Source organism: Chenopodium quinoa, unplaced genomic scaffold, assembly GCF_001683475.1.
Source record: "Chenopodium quinoa cultivar QQ74 unplaced genomic scaffold, ASM168347v1, whole genome shotgun sequence".
Classification (NCBI taxonomy): domain Eukaryota; kingdom Viridiplantae; phylum Streptophyta; class Magnoliopsida; order Caryophyllales; family Amaranthaceae; genus Chenopodium; species Chenopodium quinoa.
In genome coordinates, this window is record NW_018742733.1 from 2,496,251 (window position 1) to 2,514,824 (window position 18,574).

The window sequence follows — 18,574 nt, forward strand, 5'->3', positions numbered from 1 at the left end:
TTCTAGCATTTATTAAGACCATTACTGACATCTACACTTTCAGCTATTTGACATATAATAAAACACTTAGGGGGCGTTTGGTTTCCTAAAAAAAAAATAGGGGGCGTTTGGTTTCCTAAAAAAAAAATAGGGGGCGTTTGGTTCGCGGAGTATGAGTTTAGAATAACTAAAATCCATACCATATGTTTGGTTGTCAAAAATATGAATTTTAAACCCATATCCCAAACCCATGAGTTATGAGATTTAGAAACCTTGAAGGAGGTGGGTCTGGCTAATTCCATTTCCTTAAGTATTAAATACATGGTATTAAGGGGATGATATTCCATTCCAAAATTGAACTAAATACATTGAATTAAGTATCAAGTTTCCACCCAATATCACCTTAACTTCATATTTGATTTTAAACTCATACCCCTTTGGGAACCAAACGCCCCTTTACAAAAACTAATTTTTCCAAACATGTCTAAAGTTTAGCCAACGACTCTAATAATCACAAAATAACCAAAATGCCCTTAACATAAGCTTACTAGTCCAAACCGAACAAAAAGCATATTTTTTTTTTTTTTTAAAAAATCCTGGTGCATACGAGTAATTTTTATAGGACGAGGGAGTAGACAATTTATAAAATTGTACATCAAACAAGAAATAAGGCTTCACATTTGAACATTTTGGCAGACCTCGAAGCGCCACCCAGAAAACAGCGAGAGGTCCCCCGATCTTTGCTGTAATCGTAACTTCCCCTCTTTTCCCTCTTCTCCTCACTCACCAAAACAGAGCGAAAACAGAGAAAGAGATCACCATTTTTCAGAAAAATGGGGAGAATCAGAGAATTCACCACAGAAGATGAATCAACAACAACAACAGCTTCACTTAGCGAAGCTCTTCTGTTCACCACCATGTGCATCATTGGTCTTCCTGTTGAAGTTCACATCAAAGACGGTTCTATCTTCTCTGGAATCTTCCATACTGCTTCTGTTGATAAGGGTTATGGTTTGTTTCTTGCTCCCTTGTTTGATCTTCTGTAATTTTGTCAATTGATTTTTGAAATTTTTAGCATGAGAAATGATGTTTATTTTCTGGGTTTTGTTTGTTGTTATGTATTGCATTTGGGTTTTGATATTTGCGAGGAATTGTTGTTAGTTGTGTAAGTTGTTTATTTCAATTGGATCATGTGTGTTTGGATCTAGGTTTGTTAATTTCTGTGTTTTGATTGCTTTTACATGTTGCTTATAGGTTTTTGATGTCAGGTAGAATTTATGGTATGATGTGAGTTATTTATGTGGGGGTTTTGTGTTAGTTATGATCTAGGTCTATTTACTATTGCTGGATTTGGGAAGGTATTGAATGTGGGATGTAATTTGATTTGCTGTGGAATTGGATATTCATTTCGAATTCCGACTTTGTTCAATGTTTAGGTATTGTTTTGAAGAAAGCAAGGATGATAAGGAAGGGCACACAGAGTTCCAGTGTGTCAAATGGTGGCCTAATAGATACTCTAGTTGTTCAACCTGGAGATCTTGTTCAAGTTGTTGCCAAGGTGTTACGAGTCTCTTAACTTGGGATATTGTGTAAGGTTTTCAACTGGTGTTAAATCATCGAATTAAGTGGTTTTATTCCTTCTCTGTATAGGGTGTTATGCTTCCAGCTGACTATGCTTCTAGTTGTGCTAATTGTGGTGATGAGGAGACTGTTTCTGGAACAATTGAATCTTCTCAAATTTCTGAAAATGGAGCTGTTTTGACTAATGGATGGAGGAATCCGGAGAGGTAACTATTTTGGTTAAGTATGGCTTACAGCATTTGCAAATTATTTCCTTTTGCCATTCTAGGACGGTTTTTTGTCACTCTTCATGACTTCATCCATTACATGATAAATTTACTTTGCTTCTTATGACCTGTAAAGAATGGGAGAGAAAATTGCTGTAGCAACTTCAGCCCTGAAAAATTTCTAGGTGTGAGGAAGCTTAGGATGAATGTTTAGTAGCAGATTACTGGATTTAGTTTTATTGCTAATATGAGAGGACAAGTGCTCAAACTGTGGAGGTGTTGCTATAGTTGTGAAAGCATTTGATCACATTTTATTGACTGTCGAGATGTTGCTAAGGGAGAGGGAGGATAGATCTTGACTCCTGAGACAGTTTGAGTGTACATGTATATTAGGTTGGGTTAAGATTAGTGCTTAGCTCAAAAAACTAGCTGGGTATATTTTGAGGGGTAAATAAGGTAGATTTTCTTAAAAATTAAGTTTGTGGTCTCAGCTTCATGATTTTTTCCTTCTTTTGGATGGACAGACAAGTTGGTGTAATCATGTCTCATGAGGAAGAAGATGGTTACCTCCATCAATCTAAGGCCTTGAAGGAAGTAAGTATTTATTTTGACATATATAATTTTTCCATTTTAGGTTATATTTACTTTCTTATTGCTGTTTATAACTATGTTACCATTCTCTTATGCAGGTTGCCAAAGTTAATGGTTCAAGTAAAAGCTGTAAGTGCATCATATATTTCTATCTTTCCTCAGTATAAGCTTCTCTCTTTTATTCTCCAATGAACTTAGTATGATATTAGAGATTATTGTGAAAAAAACCCTTTAGATTGCAGACCTTTTTTCATTGAACAAAGCAGAAATTTTATCCTGGAACACTGGATACTGATGCTTGGATTATTACATTAGGGAGGGGAATACTTGGCTTGGAACCATTACTTGATTCCATATGAATACAGAAATAAGGTGATGGGGGTGGTTTCTTCCAATTTACTATTATATTTTTTTCTAGTACTATTCTTGCAGTAAAGTTTTGTTTACATCATTCTTAAAAATAACTTTTAGGTTGCGTTAGGAAATTTTAAATCCCAGAATTTGATTCTGGGAATTGAGATTCTGATATTCATTTTCAAATATGATGTTTCGCAATTATTAGGAATTCTTTGGCATTTCAAATTCATCTGATAAATGAGTGGAGTTTTGATGATGATTTTTTTTTTTTTAACTTTTAATTTTTTCTGTACTAATCCATTTTTGATTATTAATTCCATTTTTTTTTACAATTTTTAATTTTTGATAGTAATTCCATTATTTTTACAATTTGGAAAATCAGGTAGATAATTGCATAGAACTCAAGATTCTGGAATTAGTCAGATAATAGAAAAAAAATAGACTATGATTCATATTCAAGGCTGCCTCACGCAAGCACGGAGTGAATAATACATGATTTAATAGTTTACGAATGATGGCTGAGACTTCTTTTGGAGGCATTGGTTGTGATGGTTAAGGGACGAGGAGTGGAGAGAGTGAGTTTAAGGGTTGAGAGGTGATGAAAGTTGTGAGGTGCACATGTACTATAGCAATGCTAAATGGAATCATGAGGGAAAGATCACAATAAGTGAATTTGAAATGAGCATTTAATGTTTCATTTGAAATTACACCAATGTGGCCTATATGGGCCTTTGAAAATGTTGTAAGTATTGGCTCAATTCCAGAATATAAATTCTTTGAGTTATAAATTTACTTTCAGAATCTCTAATGAAATTGTTTAAACACACCATTATAGAATCTAGCATTTAGGAAAAAAATTCTGAGTTATCTATGATTGTTTCACAGTTTCACTGACCGAACACTATTACATTTGACCTTTGGTGAAAAATGTTCTTGCTCTTTATTCAGCTGCTGGATTTTATTCCTCCCCCCCCCTCCCCCTTGTTATTGTGTTTCTCTCCTACGTTTTGCTGTATGTCTCAACTTTTGGTCGTTATTGGTTGTTGACTGAGTGTCTGAGTTATTATAGCATTTGGTATAGTTTTATCTTTTCAGTGCATATTATTGGTAAATTATGGTAATGTTTCAATACAATCCTGTTTTTGGCACCTTCTCTTTTTCCTTTTGTGATAACTAATTTCATCTGTTATGATCTACTACCAGTGAATAAAGCCCCCAACAAACTGAATGCTCACAAGGAGATTCAAGAGAGAATTGTAGTCAACCAATTAGCCAATGGATCACTGTCTGCCATTGATGCATCTTTGGATGTCAATCATGTAAATCAGCTCCCTGCTAACGAAATGACATGTGAAGATTCTGTTGCTTCAGAGGTTTCTGATTCTTCCAAAACAGATTTGGATGCATCTCGTACTCCTCTGGCAGTTCCAGTGGAAAGGGCTCTTCAAAATCCACTTCCTAGTAGGACTGCTAAGGTAAAAGATAATGATTCATTTTAACTTATTACAGCGGAAGTCAGTATTTTGTTTCACTTTGCCTTTTTCATTGCCCCAAGAGCAGTTTAATAAATTTGTTTGTGTGCCTGTTACTTATGGTTTTCCGTTTACTGCTATCCTGTTTGAAATAGGGGTTTCAAAAAATGTTACTGCTTCCCTTTTTCACAAAAGTGTTGTATGTGTCGACAAGGTCCTTTTCATTGTTGACTTGTGCTCTTGGGGTATAAATAATTAAATACATATGATGTATGTAATTCATGGGTCTTATTTTCTTTGAGTACCTCTAATATTATCCGTCTTCTGATTTACTAATGTTACATGTATACTTCACAATATGATATATCCTATTTCATGCTATATTTCAGGAATCCAAGCTCAATCCAAGTGCGAAAGATTTCTCACCGTCTCTTCCTCATTTCAGATCAACACCACCTTTGGTGCCAACAGTTCCAAGTGTTCCTTATGTACCCAACCACATTCCTGCAATACAGGTAGCTGGTGCACAGCCAGAAGTTGGAAACAGATCCATTTTACCACGTTCATCTTGGCCTGTTAAGTTTGTTCCTTATGCTACTTCAACAGCAATGAATGCTGATAATGGTCTTCAATATAATCAACCTGTATGTACTATCTGGTCTTCTTGATTCACTATGAGTCCCTGTTCTTTTATCCTAAAAAAAATACAGTAATAATCAGCTTTAATCGATTAAAAAAAAAGAGTTTAAAAAAGGTAAAAATCAACTTTAATCAGTGAAGCTGTTCAGAAAAAATCAGTAACTCCAAAGAACAAATATAAAGGAAATCATTAAACAGCTATCTTAATCTGTAAAAATCAGTTTTGATCAGTAGGAAAAAAAATTACTCTGTTATTTCAGTTAAATAATTTAAGCTCAACAATAATGAGGTGAAGAGAATAAAGCCTAAGGAAAGGAGTCACCTTTACTTTTCTTGGGAGTGTAAGAACTAAGAATTGCATTTGATATTGCTTGAATTTCATTAACCTTGTTTATCCTTATTCTGCAAGCAGATTGCTGGTCATATTGTAACAAGAGCACAGCCTATTAGACAGGGTGGACAGTACCAACCAATTCAAGCCATGCCTTCATATGTACATCCTAATTCTCAAAATGTATGGAATATTTGAATTATATCTCAGTTACTCACAAATTTTGAACTATTTTTGCACTGCTGCTGGTTCAGCTTTGTGCAGCAACATCAGCGAAAGCCTTTTGCTTTCTTATAGAGATTTGCTCACTTGATCACCTAATGAATGTGTCAACTCCTGCAGGGCATATTTGGAAGGCCTGGACAGGTCGTCTATATTCATCCAGTTTCTCATGTGAGTTTTAATATCATGTTTGTTATTTACTTCTCCTTTCATTTCTGCTGGGGCTCTTTGATCACTTTCATCCATTTTTAAATGTTTGCTTTTGCTACTTACTAAATTGGCTACCTTTTGATTTGAAGGACGTGATTCAGGCTCCTGGATCTCTCTCATCACAAGCTCCACACCCCTTGTTGGCTTCACATCCAATCCATGTTGGTTTTGCCAAGAATGAAGGTATGATAATAATGTGTAATTTGAGATATTTGGTGCAATACTGCACTGGTGAGTGGTGACGAATGTTAACATGTTTGTACAGAATTATGTCTGTCGATTTTAAGTTCTCATCTCCCAATGCCTGCACTAGTTAAAGTGTCTATATCATTAGAGTTTGGTGTGCCTGATGTTGCACAATTTAAGACAAGAAATTGTATTCAATGTGGCTCATATTGCTTCTCTGAAGTTTAATGCTGATTTCTTTTTTATTTTTATTCCCAATTACTAATTCGTGTCCCTTGATTGGAATCTAATCGATATTTGGCATGTCAGTCCCCTCTATTATACTTCTGTTGGGGGCATAAGTGTCCTAAGTCAATTAACTTATCAAAAAAGGAACAAAAAGTTTCCTTTCTATTCAGAAGTAGAGATGTGTTTATTATTGTAAAATTCTTGTAATTGAAACTGTCATACTGATAATCATTGCTTGCTGTAAATTGACACTTCATATAATGCTTTGGTTTTCATTTGCAGGTGTTCTAACTGGTCCGGCATTGCCAATTTCCATGACTTCACCTTTAATGACAAATGGACCGCAGTCATTTACAATGCCAAGTCACATTCATCGCCTGTCATCTCCTCATTTTCCTTCCATGCATCCTATTCCAATCTTAGGTCCTAATAATCCTTATAACGCCAAGTTTCCATAAACAAATATCCTTAATAGAAAATTTTCTTTGCTTTTCTTTGGAGCTGGTCCAAATTTTTAATCCACAGAAGTTTTGGCACAGAGTATATTTTTTTCTTGAGACTAGGTTTTGGGTATGTCAAGAGTGCAGTTTGAAGGAAACATTTCTCCACCCATGTTTTAGAAGAGGGAGGGGTGATGCGTCGATCTAGAGAATTCTTTGTTGTCAGCATATGGTATCAAAATTTCCATTGGGTTTTACAGTTGCTCAAGATCTATTGACGGGTATTTTCTTTAACATCAATCATTTAATTGGTTTATCCCTGAACACTCATGTAAGAATTTGATCATTTGACAGAGAATATAGGAGCTTATATTCACCTGTTCTTCATTCATGTTTTGTTTAAATCCTTAAATGTTAGTAATTTCATTTATTGCTCATGTAATTTCTGATTTTACCCAAGGATTGCAAATTTGCAAATGTGCATGTAAGCTGGTTAATTGTGAACTAACAAATGTGAACTTGGTTGACAAAAGCAAATGAATAGGAAATGTATTCCCTGCCTCTGTCTTGGGTTGTTGACTAACTTTATAAATTTGAACAAGGTGTTTAACCCATTTGACCTGGTTTGGCTGTCCGTACGTATTATGAGCCTCTTAATCCCCATACTCTGCTATCTCAATACCCACCTATCAGTTGTCTCTGCTCGGAAGCAGTATATACGGATATTCCAAACTTTGATGAGAAGGTAACCTTGAACGGGCCACCGTGGTTGTTAACAAGTCCGCTGCCACCACTCACCAGCCAAACCAGGACAATCTCTTATCAGACGAGTTGGACAGCTAGTTCAAATTCATCTCATTAGTAAACTACACAAAGCCAACCTCGTTGGAGGCAAGAGAATCCATTTCCCGTTCCTTTAGTTTTATCAAACAAGGTTGCCTACGAGTTCACAAAACATGAAAATAATCAACTTACATACAAACTACGCAATTGAACTAGATAGATAATCAGGTAAATCACGCCAAATCTAAAATTATTTAAGCAATGTCTTGTATTTTAGGCTTGATTTCAATAAGCAGCAGATTGAGGGGCTATCGTACCTCATCAGGTCATTCCTCTACCCAAGATATCTGCTGTTTCATTTATGTGCCCCAGAGCTCGCCTACTTATGAGTTCTTATTGACTTCTTAGTAAAGGCATTCTAGGAATGTTTTCTCTAAAGTCATCATTGAAATCATTGATGTTAACTTCCATCACTTAAGCTAAGTACACCCACAAGTGCTCTTGTATGGATTTTAGTATTTACACTCAGCTCTCAGCCTGGTATCTAGTCTAGGGTTTAATGTAAACTCGATTCAAGCCTGACTTGTTTGATTTTGGTGTTATAATCACTTGTTGCATGAGGATACAATATCACTGTGGCTGATAAACGATCGTTAACTAGATTCAGAGTTATAAGTAAAGAGAATAAGGGAACAACTCAGTTAAGTCTCAGGTTCTCAGCATGTTTTAATTTTAGAACGGGGGCAGAACCAGACATTAACACTTAACAGAATGAAATATGACAATCAAGGTTGCGAATGAAAAAGCTGCACAAAAAATTACAGTAGGAAAACCTTTCTTATGAATAGTTTGTCAATGAATGCTATGTATACATAGATACAATACAAGTACACAATAGTTTTGCTTCCTATTGCACCTGTCAATTCCTACACAATCTCCGAAGAAGGGACTACTTGATTTTAAGAATCCAACTTGGAACCCCATTGAATATATCTTTCAGCCTCCTGAAGCTGACCGGAACGAGTAAGAAGTCCAGCCATGACAGCGTATTGCTCTTTAGATGGCCTGATTCTATATTTTCGAGTCATGAGTTGGAAGATTTTACCTGCATCATCTGCGAATCCAGCTTGATCACAAATAGCTAAAACCACATCTAAGGTGTCCGTATTAGGAGGCTTACCTTCAATCAACATTTCGTTAAAAAGAGCAAGCGCTTCTCTAAAACAGTTGTTATATCCATAAGCCAACATCATGGCAGTTGGTGCTACTACACCATCGCAAGGGTAGAGATCAAACAACAACTTTGCTTTCTCAATCATTCCACATTTTCCATACAACTTTACAAGTCGTGCTAAAACCCAAGGAACGTACTCAATGCCCTTCTTCAATACTTGTCCGTGGAGTTCTTTCCCAAGTTTCAACAGTCTGAGTTCGTGGCAAAGTTCTAATATTCTAGCCATTGTAACAGAATCCGCCCTGTGCTTGGATTGCTGCATTGACCTGAATACATCAAGGGCTTCGACTGGATGCTCGTTTTCAATACAAGAAACCATATAAGCTGTCCAGGCAATCACATTTCTTGCCTCCATACCATTAAACAACCTACGACTAATCTCCAAGACACCACATTTCGAGTACATCACAATCAATGATGTTATCAATGATACATTAGGCAGAAATCCATTCTTCAACAAAAACCCATGTATCTCCTTTCCTTGCCTCAACGCCTTCAACTTAGCACAAACCGGAAGAATTGTTGCCAACGAAACGACATCAGGCTTAAACCCTTCTTGCTGCATCCATATAATTGACCTTATAGCCTGATCAAGCTTACCATTTGATATATAACCAGATATCAAAGCAGTCCATGAAACAGTCGTCCTATCACCGGAATTATAGAACACTCTCCTCCCATAAGTCATATCACCACACTTACAATACATATCAATCAAAGCCGATTTCAAAAACGGCTGCTCCATATAATTTCTTCTCTTGATCACAAAGGCATGAACTTCTTTACCCATCTTCCAAGCCCCAAGTTCCCCTAGAATGGGAAGCATTGAAGTTAACACAACCGAATTCGGCAATACACCTTCCTTTATCATCCACCTAGCATACCTAATCACTTCTCTAGGCAACTTATTATGAGCAAACCCTGCAATCATTGCACCCCAAAGAACAACATCTCTCTCAGACATTTCATCAAACAGGTGATAAGCAAGCTTAACTCTACCACATTTAAAGTACATATCAATCAAACTTGTCTTCAACATCTCACTACCAATAAAACCATTCTTAATCAACAATCCATGTATCTTTAATCCTTGCCTGAAAGCCGCCGCGCCGCCGAAACTCTTGATCAAACAAGAAAAGCTATACACATTGAATTCAACCCCAGTTTCTCTCATTCTAGCAAAAGTATACAATAAATCCTTGTATTTTTTTCCACCTACAACAACATTACCTCTAAGCAATGCATTCCATGAATAAACACTGTTAGATTCTTCATTTTCATCATCACCAAATACCCTTTTGGCATCATCCGCTAATCCACAAGAAACATACATTTGAACAATCTTGGGTTTAAGGAATTCATTGTTTTCAACCCCATTAATCCTGATATGGGCATGAATCTGTTTCGCTTCGGTTTTCGATTTGGAACGAATACAAGCAGCAATCACAGCAGAGAAAGTTGAGGCATTTACAGGAATACCCTGTTGCTCTAAATAATCTAGAATTGTGAGAGCTTCTTTGAGCTGGTTTCTTCTTGCAAATCTCTGAATATCTTTGTAAATTGAATGTGGGTTTTTCTTTTGCAGTGGAAATGACCAAGGGTATGTTGATTTATCTCGTTTTGGAGCTGTTTTTCGGGGATTTTTGGGGGAAATTTTGGGGGATTTTGGGGATTTCTGAAGTGATGGATTCTGGGTTTTAATGGAGGTTGAAAATGGAGGGATTTTGTTAGGATTGTTTCTGTGTTTGGAGTTGGCGGGAATGGGGGAAAATGGTGGAGGTGATGATGCAGAAATTGATGTTGTCATTACAGCCATTACTCTGTTGCTCTGTTGTGTTCTGAAGTCTGAATTAAACTCATCATCTTCTACGGTTTTACCTTCTTGGGCTTTTTTGGGCTCCCAATTTTTATGTAGAGATAGCCACAAATGACAATTGATGTACGAGTTTACAATTTCAGTTTTGGACCTGATATTTTAGCAAAGCTTAATTTTTTTAATCCTGTGTTATTTGTATAAAGTTTTTTTTTTTAAAACATTTTGTATAATGAATTTAGAGCATCTATTTTTAAACTGATACTCCCTCCTTCCCTAAATTACATTCCTCCTTTTTATTTTTGGTATTTTAAAATTACATTCCTCCTTTCTATTTTTGATAAGTTTTTTTTAAGTAAATCAACTCCCTTTTTCTGTTTTATATTTAATGTTTTCTCATTCAACCTTACCTAATCTCACTCATAATCCTTGTGCCAAATTACAATGAATATGATTGGTTAAAAATTTTCAATTAGGAGTATGTGATAGGTCCCTTTTTTTTTAACAAATATTTAATAAAACCCGGTGTACAGTATTTTACTGAATGGCGGCGGAAAGAAAAGGAAGGTTTTAGTCACCCACCTAAGTTAAACATATTTCTCGCTCCTTCATTCTCATTTCCCATAGAACTTCTCTCTCCTCCTTTTTTTTTCTCTCTCCTCTTCATCTACTCAGACTTTCTCTTCTATTCTTTTTGGGTGATTCAAGTTTTTTCTGCCTTCCATTTATTATATCCCTTCGATTTTCAAGTTTATTGTCTTAATTACTTTATGGTTTTTTTTCTCAGCTTCTAATTATAATGGTAAGTGTTTTTTTAACAAAAAAGAAAAAGATAATTGCTCCTTGTACTTTTCAAACAAAGGAATCGATGTTATATGAAGTACCAATATAATTTCTGAAGTTGTGATCTAACTTTTTTTTTTTTTCTCTTTTTTGTTATTTTTTTTTTATCTTTTTTTTTGTTTATTTTGTTGATTTTTCATTTTTTTTTGTCAACTTTTGGTAGATTATGGGTAACTTTTTCTAGATTATGGGTAACTTCTGCAAATATAAGAGTAATGTTTTATGAGTGAAGATATAATGGGTAACTTTTTTTTATTTTAAAAGGGTAACTTTTATTAGAATAAAGGGTAACTTTAGTGGATCATATACGCTTTATGTGTTCAAAAGGGTTACTTTTATTGAAAAAAATGTCACTTTTGTGAAATAAAAAAGGGTCACTTTTGTGAAAAAAAAAAGGGTTACTTTTGTTGAAAAAAATGTCACTTTTGTAAAAAAAAGTCACTTTTGTGAATAAAAAAGGGTCACTTTTGTGAATAAAAGGGGTCACTTTTGTGAATAAAATGGGTCACATTTGTGAAAAAAGTCACTTTTGTGAAAAAAAAGTCACTTTTGTGAAAAAAAAGGGTCACTTTTGTGAATAAAAGGGGTGAATTTTGTGAAACAAAAGGGTCACTTTTGTGAAATAAATGGTTACTTTTGTAGAAGAAAAAGGGTCACTTTTATACGAAAAGGGGTCACTTTTCGCAAAATGTTCGATGTGCAATAAAATTATTGTAAACCGGGGGCATGCAAAAGGGATTGTTTTTTTTTTTTTTTGCAAAGGATTGATGACATGTCATGAGTAATAACTAATCTATCTTTGTACTTCCCATTGCATTATCTAATTATTGTTATTTGTCTCATTTTTTCCTCTTTAATTCCCGTATAAATTTCTAAAGAGAAATGTAATTTAAGGACGGAGGAAGTATTTTTTTTGAGGGAATTTTTGAACTAATATTCACTTAACTTCATACAATATCGAGTTTGAGACATTTTTCCAAATACTTTCTTCATTTTTTTAAGTGCAAAATATAGGTATGAAATTATATTTTATTTCTCTGTACTAATGTATGTTATTGTACTCTCGGTCTCTAGGACATATCCGATTGGAAAAAATGCAATATGTATCTAATCCGGATGACATTATTGGATATTTGGGTTTGACCATGGAATTTTGAATCGAATCACATAATTTTCAAAAATAATGCAATCTATCAGACTTGAAAATCATCTTTTTTTTTTTCTTTTCTTTTTTTTTTTCTGGATCACATAATTTACGTAGTACGAGTATTAATTTTGCAGCATATTTGAAATGTTGGATCAGGTAACTGAAATTTTAAGGCAGTCAAACAAATTGCCATTGTTCAGTGTCTCACTGCCTTTGACTGCCATCAACCACCAGCCATAACCACCATTGCCTCACCAAAGCCATCACCAAATACTAAGCCACATCAACCACCATATGGCTAATACTACGTATTATTCACCATCGCAAACCTTTAAATTCACCGAATCAACATCAGTATTACAGGAGAGAGAACCTGAAGCCTGGCAGATCATTATGGAGTAAATTTAGCAAGCAAGTACTAATAAGTTAGCCTAGAAACGAAAGACTTTTTGAAGATTTAAGCCTTTAAAATGAATACAAAAGCCCATTGAGCTTCACCCATAATTTAAAATGCACTAATTACTTTTAAAGTGTTGGGGCCTCCCCATCTGCCTGTCTGGAATTGGATCTTACTTGAAGTCTAAAAAGATCCCATCCATAATCGACGAGTCCAACATACCACACTAAACAATTCATGTGTAACTTGAAACTAACCACAACAGTATTACGATGGAGCTTTTCATAAACATATTCATACAGTTCTTTCAAAAAACATACAATGATTGAAAAACTCGAACCCCATGCAAGCTAAGCACAACCACCTTGCCCTTTGCCTTGAACAGAATACTGCAGCTTGAGCAGCTTGGAAAAATGCCCAGTCTAGATGAAATTTCTTTCATAGCTGCTCTATGACATACTGTCTTAACCAATCAGAAGGTAGTTAGAGATTCAATTGGTCTTCCTGTACAAGATACCCAAACATGGAGACTTCGGGAAGATATGATCTTTGAGCAAAATTTTCATCCATTCTGAAGAATGATTTTCCAAGTTCTTTCGTTTGCTCAGTTCAGTTTCCCGGGCTCTTGAAGTCTTGATGTTGACCATCAGAAATTTGCCTCTCCATCAAGTTTTCTTGCTGTACAGCCTTTGCAAAGCAGCAGAGCAGTTATGTTCAGTTAGCGATTTGTATAAAATGAAATTAATACTTTCAGTAACATAGTAAGAAGTATTTCAAAGGTCAAACCTAAAACAATCATCCAGCTAGTAAGCCCAGTAAAACTCTAAGAAATCCTTTTTAAAGGTAGTATATAAAAATTAAAAGTTAAAAAAAAAAAAAAAAAGAAAAAAGAAAAGAAAACTTATATAAAGGTTGCATAAAAATTGAAAATTGACATAAAAAAAACTCTTACACGATGAGAATTAAAGTTTTTGACTTTCACTCACCATTAGCAGTTCTGTCATCTTGCCTGCTCTTCTCTCAGGAAAAGTGGGGGGTATAGATGCAGATTGATCTGGGGGCTCTGAGCGAATGGCTTGTAGGGGCTTAACCAACAGGGGCTTACTCAAGTCCTGGACTTGTTCTGGGGTAAGCCCCGGAGTATCTGGCAACACTTTGTTTGACTGTCCACTATTGTTTTGAGTTTCTGCAGACTCAGGTGACCCTTGTACTCTCTTAGCAGCATCGACATGGTCATCAATTGGTTGCGAAGCAGAACCACTATCTGTCTGAGATCCTTTGGGTGTTGCCTCCTGGGTCAAAGGAGGCAACCTGCTTTTCAAGGCTGCCAAATGAGCAGGTTGAGAAGCAATGGGAGGTGCTTCAACCACAGGAGTTGCACCATTTGACAAGCTCACTGGTTGCAGAATCACTGGTACCACAGTGCCTCTTTCTCCCACTGGGTGGGTAGGTTGCGCTGCCACAATAGACATTTGTGTAGCTCGAACCCTAGCCAATTGATTAGAAGTAGGTGAACCATTTGATGGATATGCAGCATGGTGGTTACTTCTCTCTCTCCCCCGACGCTTGTGACCTTGGTTCCTTGATGGAAAAGGAACCTCATTCCTTCTGATCATTTGCAAACTAGGGGCCACATCATTTTCAGCTGAAACAGGAACATAATGTCCTGGCTTGAATACAATACCTCTCAGACTTGTGTCAGAATCACCAACACGAACTGACAACAAATATCCAGCATCAAATACTGCCTCAATCACACCTGTAACTATTTGGCCAATCACTGAATCTTCTTTATTGCTCCTAACTGTATCAGCTGACGGTGGTTTTCGATTCCCATCTACTTCTTCAAATCCTGGGGGCACAGGGGCACCTTCACCATGATTTTGGTTTTGATCCCTTTTACGCGGTAGATGGGTTTTTCCAGGATTTTCACTTCTTTCTTTTCGAGGACGACCTCGCTTTCTCTTCACAGAAGCATCTGACAGCGGGACAGAGCCGCTCATCTGCTGTGGTTGATTAACTTGATTTATCTCCATATATAACAGCCAAAAACAATGAAATTTCACCTGCAATACATCTGAAATCATGTCAAGCTAAAGGCAGCTTAAGACAAACATGTGTTATGCCCTTATTAAATTATCTGAAAATAAGTAATGCTGTTTTCTCCACTTCAGGAACTCTTTTGAAATATAACTGCATCCTAACATAACATTGAAAGTACTTTAACACGAGGATTAATACATGAAAAACTAGATGCTCATAACTCTTCATGGTAAAGGTCAAACACTCAAACGTATTCATCCTATGGTACATTCTAATAATATAGATAAAGGAACCTTAAGACTCCCTAATACAGTCTGCGTTTGGCATAAACTTCTCAAATACTCCCTCTATTTTTCTTAGCATTCACCTTCTTCCACATCTGGTTTTTAGAGTAACTTTTGGCAAGGCATTTTTTAGAGTTATACCTACCTTTTGTTTTATTCCTTATTTGATCACTATTATTCCTCATCAACCCTTTAATACCCTAAACATGGGACCCAACCCACCCAGGTTACCTTTTCCTCTAGAAAAGTACCCAAAAAGGTTCATTTTTCAAATTATGCTTGGTTTTGATTCCACCGCATCAACATGGGAAACCAAGAGGATAACAATTCGCATTATCATTCAATCAAAAGTCTACCATAAGTACCAAACTACGGTAGCAATTCAAGTTTATTTTTTGTTTTGGTGTAGAGAAAGTCGCAAAGGGCAAATGCAATACAGTCTGTGATCCCAGAAATTGGGTATCACCCCCAAACTAACTACAATAACCAGCATCAAATTAGTTCGACTTAAAATAACTTTTCTCAATAGCAATTCGAGTTCATATAGCTAGGTAGTGTAAGCTGTGTAACATATTGAAACATGTCAACTTCCACAATACACTAATTATTCTACAACCAAAACTAGTTGAATTGATCACTTATTTTAAAAAACCAACTACCTTAATAGCTAATCTCTAACAACTAACATTAACCCATTATTCACTATTAGAATAGCAATAGCTAATTTTGCCGAATACGCCCATAAACCCGTAATCGAAATCGGGTAATATAGAAAATTCAAATCTTGCCAAAACAAGAAAGAATATTTTTATAAAAAACAGGAAACAGTTATTTGAACTGTCTTTAAGCAAGGGCAAGAGGGGAACATAGAAGGGTGATATACAAAAGCCAGCAACACAATAGCAATAAAATTGGACTTATTTATCAAATTAAGCATCAATAATCACACATAATTCTTCTTGCTTAAAAATATCAACAAAATTGCAAGTTCTAATTTTTCATAACTTCAGTTAATTATGAGAAATAGTTCAATAATTCATCTCAGAAGAACCCTAATTTGAATATACTGACAATTAGATTAACATAAACCCTAGATTATGAAATTAATTGAAATTCAACGAAATTAAATAATAATAATAATAAAAAAAAGATAAAATCTTTACCTCAGAAGTTGAATTTCAATGGAGGAGAGGAAGCCTGATACATGCTTCAATGGAGAAGTGGGAAGAATACGCTTCAATGGAGGAGAGAGAGTGAGGTGCAGTGTAATAAAAGTGAAAAGCTTAAAAGTACTAAACAAAAATTGAAAACATAGAAACAAGATTAGTGGCACGTATACATTTTCAATAGTCAAATTTCGATAATATCAACGGTTAAAATTCATTCTCAATTAACTTTTGTTTAATTCTATTACTCCATTTTTTTTTTCCTTTTAATTAATAATCCATTTCATAATACCACTCGGTTCCTAAATTACATACACTAGAAGTAGGAATATAATTTAAAATGGAGGGAGTATTTTTTTTTTTTTTTGGGAAAGGAAGCCGTTTCTTAATACTTGCAATATAATATTTCTTGTTTTTTTTATGAGGACTTTAATATTTTAAGAAGGAAAATGCTATAGGGCTATATATACTACGTATAAGAAGTTAAAATAAAAAAAAATACTCGTTAAAAATAAATAAATGAAAATACATTATTAATTATATTGATTTGCGTGTGATTTTGTCATACATGTCTAAATTAAAAAAAATGTTTTTTTGAACGGAAATTAAGAAAAATTTTATGCAAAGCCCTAAGGGCTAGATATAAACATTAAAAATACTCTAGAAAATTGTTTAAATTTCGGAAATCATGACAAAAACACACTAATTACACTGATTTGCATGTGTTTTTGTCATGAATTCCTAATTTTATACCTTTTTTTTCAAGAATATATATATTTAATGCTTATATGTAACCCTAAGAATTATATATAGCATTACCCCTAAATTAGTACTCCCTCCGTCCCTTAATACAATGCCTCTTTTGAGCATTTATTCCTCACATAATAAAGAGAAAGAGGCATTGTATTAAGGGACGAAGGGAGTACCAAGTTAGGAAAGATCTTAAATGCTTATTCATAAGCTCATAGCCCTAAAAGCTACATATAGCATTAATTTTTTAAGAAAAACATATTCCATTCAAAAAAGTTGTACATATAACTCTTAACTTTTACATTGGTTAATGTATATTTGTCATTTATATATTACTATATCTTTTGGAAAACATTTATTACAAAATTTAATACTCCCTCCGTTTCCGAAATAACGACCCTTTTAGGCTGATTTCACGGGTATAAAGAAAGTTAAATATAAAGAATTAAAAATATATTAGAAAGATAAAATTTACATAGGGTTTGTAAAAAACTAGAGAGATTTAGTAATAAAAGTACATGAAAAAAAATTATATAGTGAAGCTAATTTTGCACAAATATTGTTGCAAATTGATGGGTATTATAATGCAAATGGGATGATCATTTTGAGGCTAAAATTTGGCTATTAAGGTCAAACTTTTGGGGACGGAGAGAGTATTTAGACTAGAGTTTATGATAAATTATAATACGAAGTAATTAGTATATATATATTTATATAATTATTTAATTTTTATTTAATTTTTTATTTATTACTCCCTCTGTCCCCAATTGTTTGCCCCAAATTATAAATCTACTTTATTAAGGCTTTGGGCAAAAAATGGTGCACATGGGTTGACACAAATATCAATGAGGAGAGAGATAGAGAGAGTGCAAGTGGGAAAACATGCCAAAAGTAGTATGGGACAATCTTTTGGGGACACCTTAAAAAGGAAAGTGGAGCAAACAATTATGGACAAAGGGAGTAGTGTATACTTTTTTTTTTTTTTTTGATAAGATTGATTAATTATTACCTTTTTTAAACTCGATTAAATAATCTTGATAGTATTTAAATTTGTGTTTGTGTATGGTGCAAATAACTAAATATGGAGGATTGTATATTTGTATGTTGAGCCCATGAGAAAACCCACGTGTGAGTGGTGTGTTGTCTTACATTGAAGAGTGTAGAAAGTGTTGGGAAGTGTATCCTACATTGAAAAAATAAGAAAGTTATGTTCACTTTATAAGGCTAAGGGGCTATTCCACTTAATGCCATATGGTTTTAGGTGGAACTTCCTTGGTCGTATAAAGTGGGCAGTTGTGTCGGGTGTGACCCAGGTCCGTTTATCATGGTATCATAACTAAGTTGAGTTGTGTTATGATTTGGGCCAATATTATGGACAACTCACATGTGAGGGGGAGTGTTGAGCCCATAAGAAAACTCATTTGTGAGTGACTGAGTGGTGTATTGTCCCACATTAAAGAGTGTAGAAAGTGTTGGGAAGTGTATCCCACATTAAAGAAATAAGAAAGTTGTGTCCACTATATTATTGTCATATGGTTTTGAGATGCTCGAACCAGACAATAGATATTTTAGATTTAATATCCGTCTATGAGAAAGCTATGAGTCTTATGACATGTAAAATACATCTCCTCTTTGAACACGTTATGTTCAAACAACATTATTAGTACTCATA

At 34.8% G+C, this 18,574-nt stretch overlaps 3 protein-coding genes across 4 annotated transcripts; 1 reads left to right on the top strand and 2 right to left on the bottom strand.

Moving 5' to 3' along the window:
- The first annotated feature begins 596 nt into the window (after positions 1–596).
- Positions 597–7,003, top strand: LOC110723826. The gene is made up of 11 exons (XM_021903212.1): positions 597–990; positions 1,416–1,537; positions 1,630–1,766; positions 2,291–2,360; positions 2,456–2,486; positions 3,918–4,189; positions 4,576–4,830; positions 5,238–5,339; positions 5,499–5,549; positions 5,678–5,771; positions 6,285–7,003. The coding sequence occupies exons 1-11, from the start codon at positions 813–815 to the stop codon at positions 6,458–6,460; spliced, it is 1,488 nt and encodes a 495-aa protein (XP_021758904.1). The 5' UTR covers positions 597–812; the 3' UTR covers positions 6,461–7,003.
- Positions 7,004–7,935: 932 nt separating this feature from the next.
- LOC110723827 (pentatricopeptide repeat-containing protein At1g71460, chloroplastic-like) lies at positions 7,936–11,470 on the bottom strand. The gene has a single exon (XM_021903213.1). It carries the CDS (start codon positions 10,273–10,275, stop codon positions 8,185–8,187), a length of 2,091 nt encoding a protein of 696 aa, XP_021758905.1. The 5' UTR covers positions 10,276–11,470; the 3' UTR covers positions 7,936–8,184.
- Positions 11,471–12,691: 1,221 nt separating this feature from the next.
- On the bottom strand, positions 12,692–16,374 carry LOC110723828. 2 transcript variants are annotated; one of them, XM_021903216.1, is made up of 3 exons: positions 16,150–16,374; positions 13,646–14,736; positions 12,692–13,346 (listed from the first exon to the last, which is right to left on the bottom strand). In XM_021903216.1, exons 2-3 carry the CDS (start codon positions 14,693–14,695, stop codon positions 13,269–13,271), a joined length of 1,128 nt encoding a protein of 375 aa, XP_021758908.1. In that variant the 5' UTR covers positions 14,696–14,736; positions 16,150–16,374; the 3' UTR covers positions 12,692–13,268. The 2 variants fall into 2 exon arrangements, with proteins under 2 accessions (XP_021758908.1, XP_021758906.1); XM_021903214.1 differs by having other exon boundaries at positions 13,646–14,725; positions 16,150–16,373.
- Between the last annotated feature and the right edge of the window lie 2,200 nt (positions 16,375–18,574).

What these genes read in the sequence shown, in the direction of transcription:
- LOC110723826 (XM_021903212.1), top strand. Translation starts at nt 813, where the DNA reads ATGGGGAGAATCAGAGAATTCACCACAGAAGATGAATCAACAACAACA. An exon ending in TTCTGTTGATAAGGGTTATG is followed by an intron (nt 991 to 1,415) that starts GTTTGTTTCTTG and finishes TTCAATGTTTAG; the next exon opens with GTATTGTTTTGAAGAAAGCA. An exon ending in ATATTCATCCAGTTTCTCAT is followed by an intron (nt 5,550 to 5,677) that starts GTGAGTTTTAAT and finishes TTTGATTTGAAG; the next exon opens with GACGTGATTCAGGCTCCTGG.
- LOC110723827 (XM_021903213.1), bottom strand. Translation starts at nt 10,275, where the DNA reads ATGGCTGTAATGACAACATCAATTTCTGCATCATCACCTCCACCATTT.
- LOC110723828 (XM_021903216.1), bottom strand. Translation starts at nt 14,695, where the DNA reads ATGGAGATAAATCAAGTTAATCAACCACAGCAGATGAGCGGCTCTGTC. An exon ending in AGATGACAGAACTGCTAATG is followed by an intron (nt 13,347 to 13,645) that starts GTGAGTGAAAGT and finishes TGCTTTGCAAAG; the next exon opens with GCTGTACAGCAAGAAAACTT.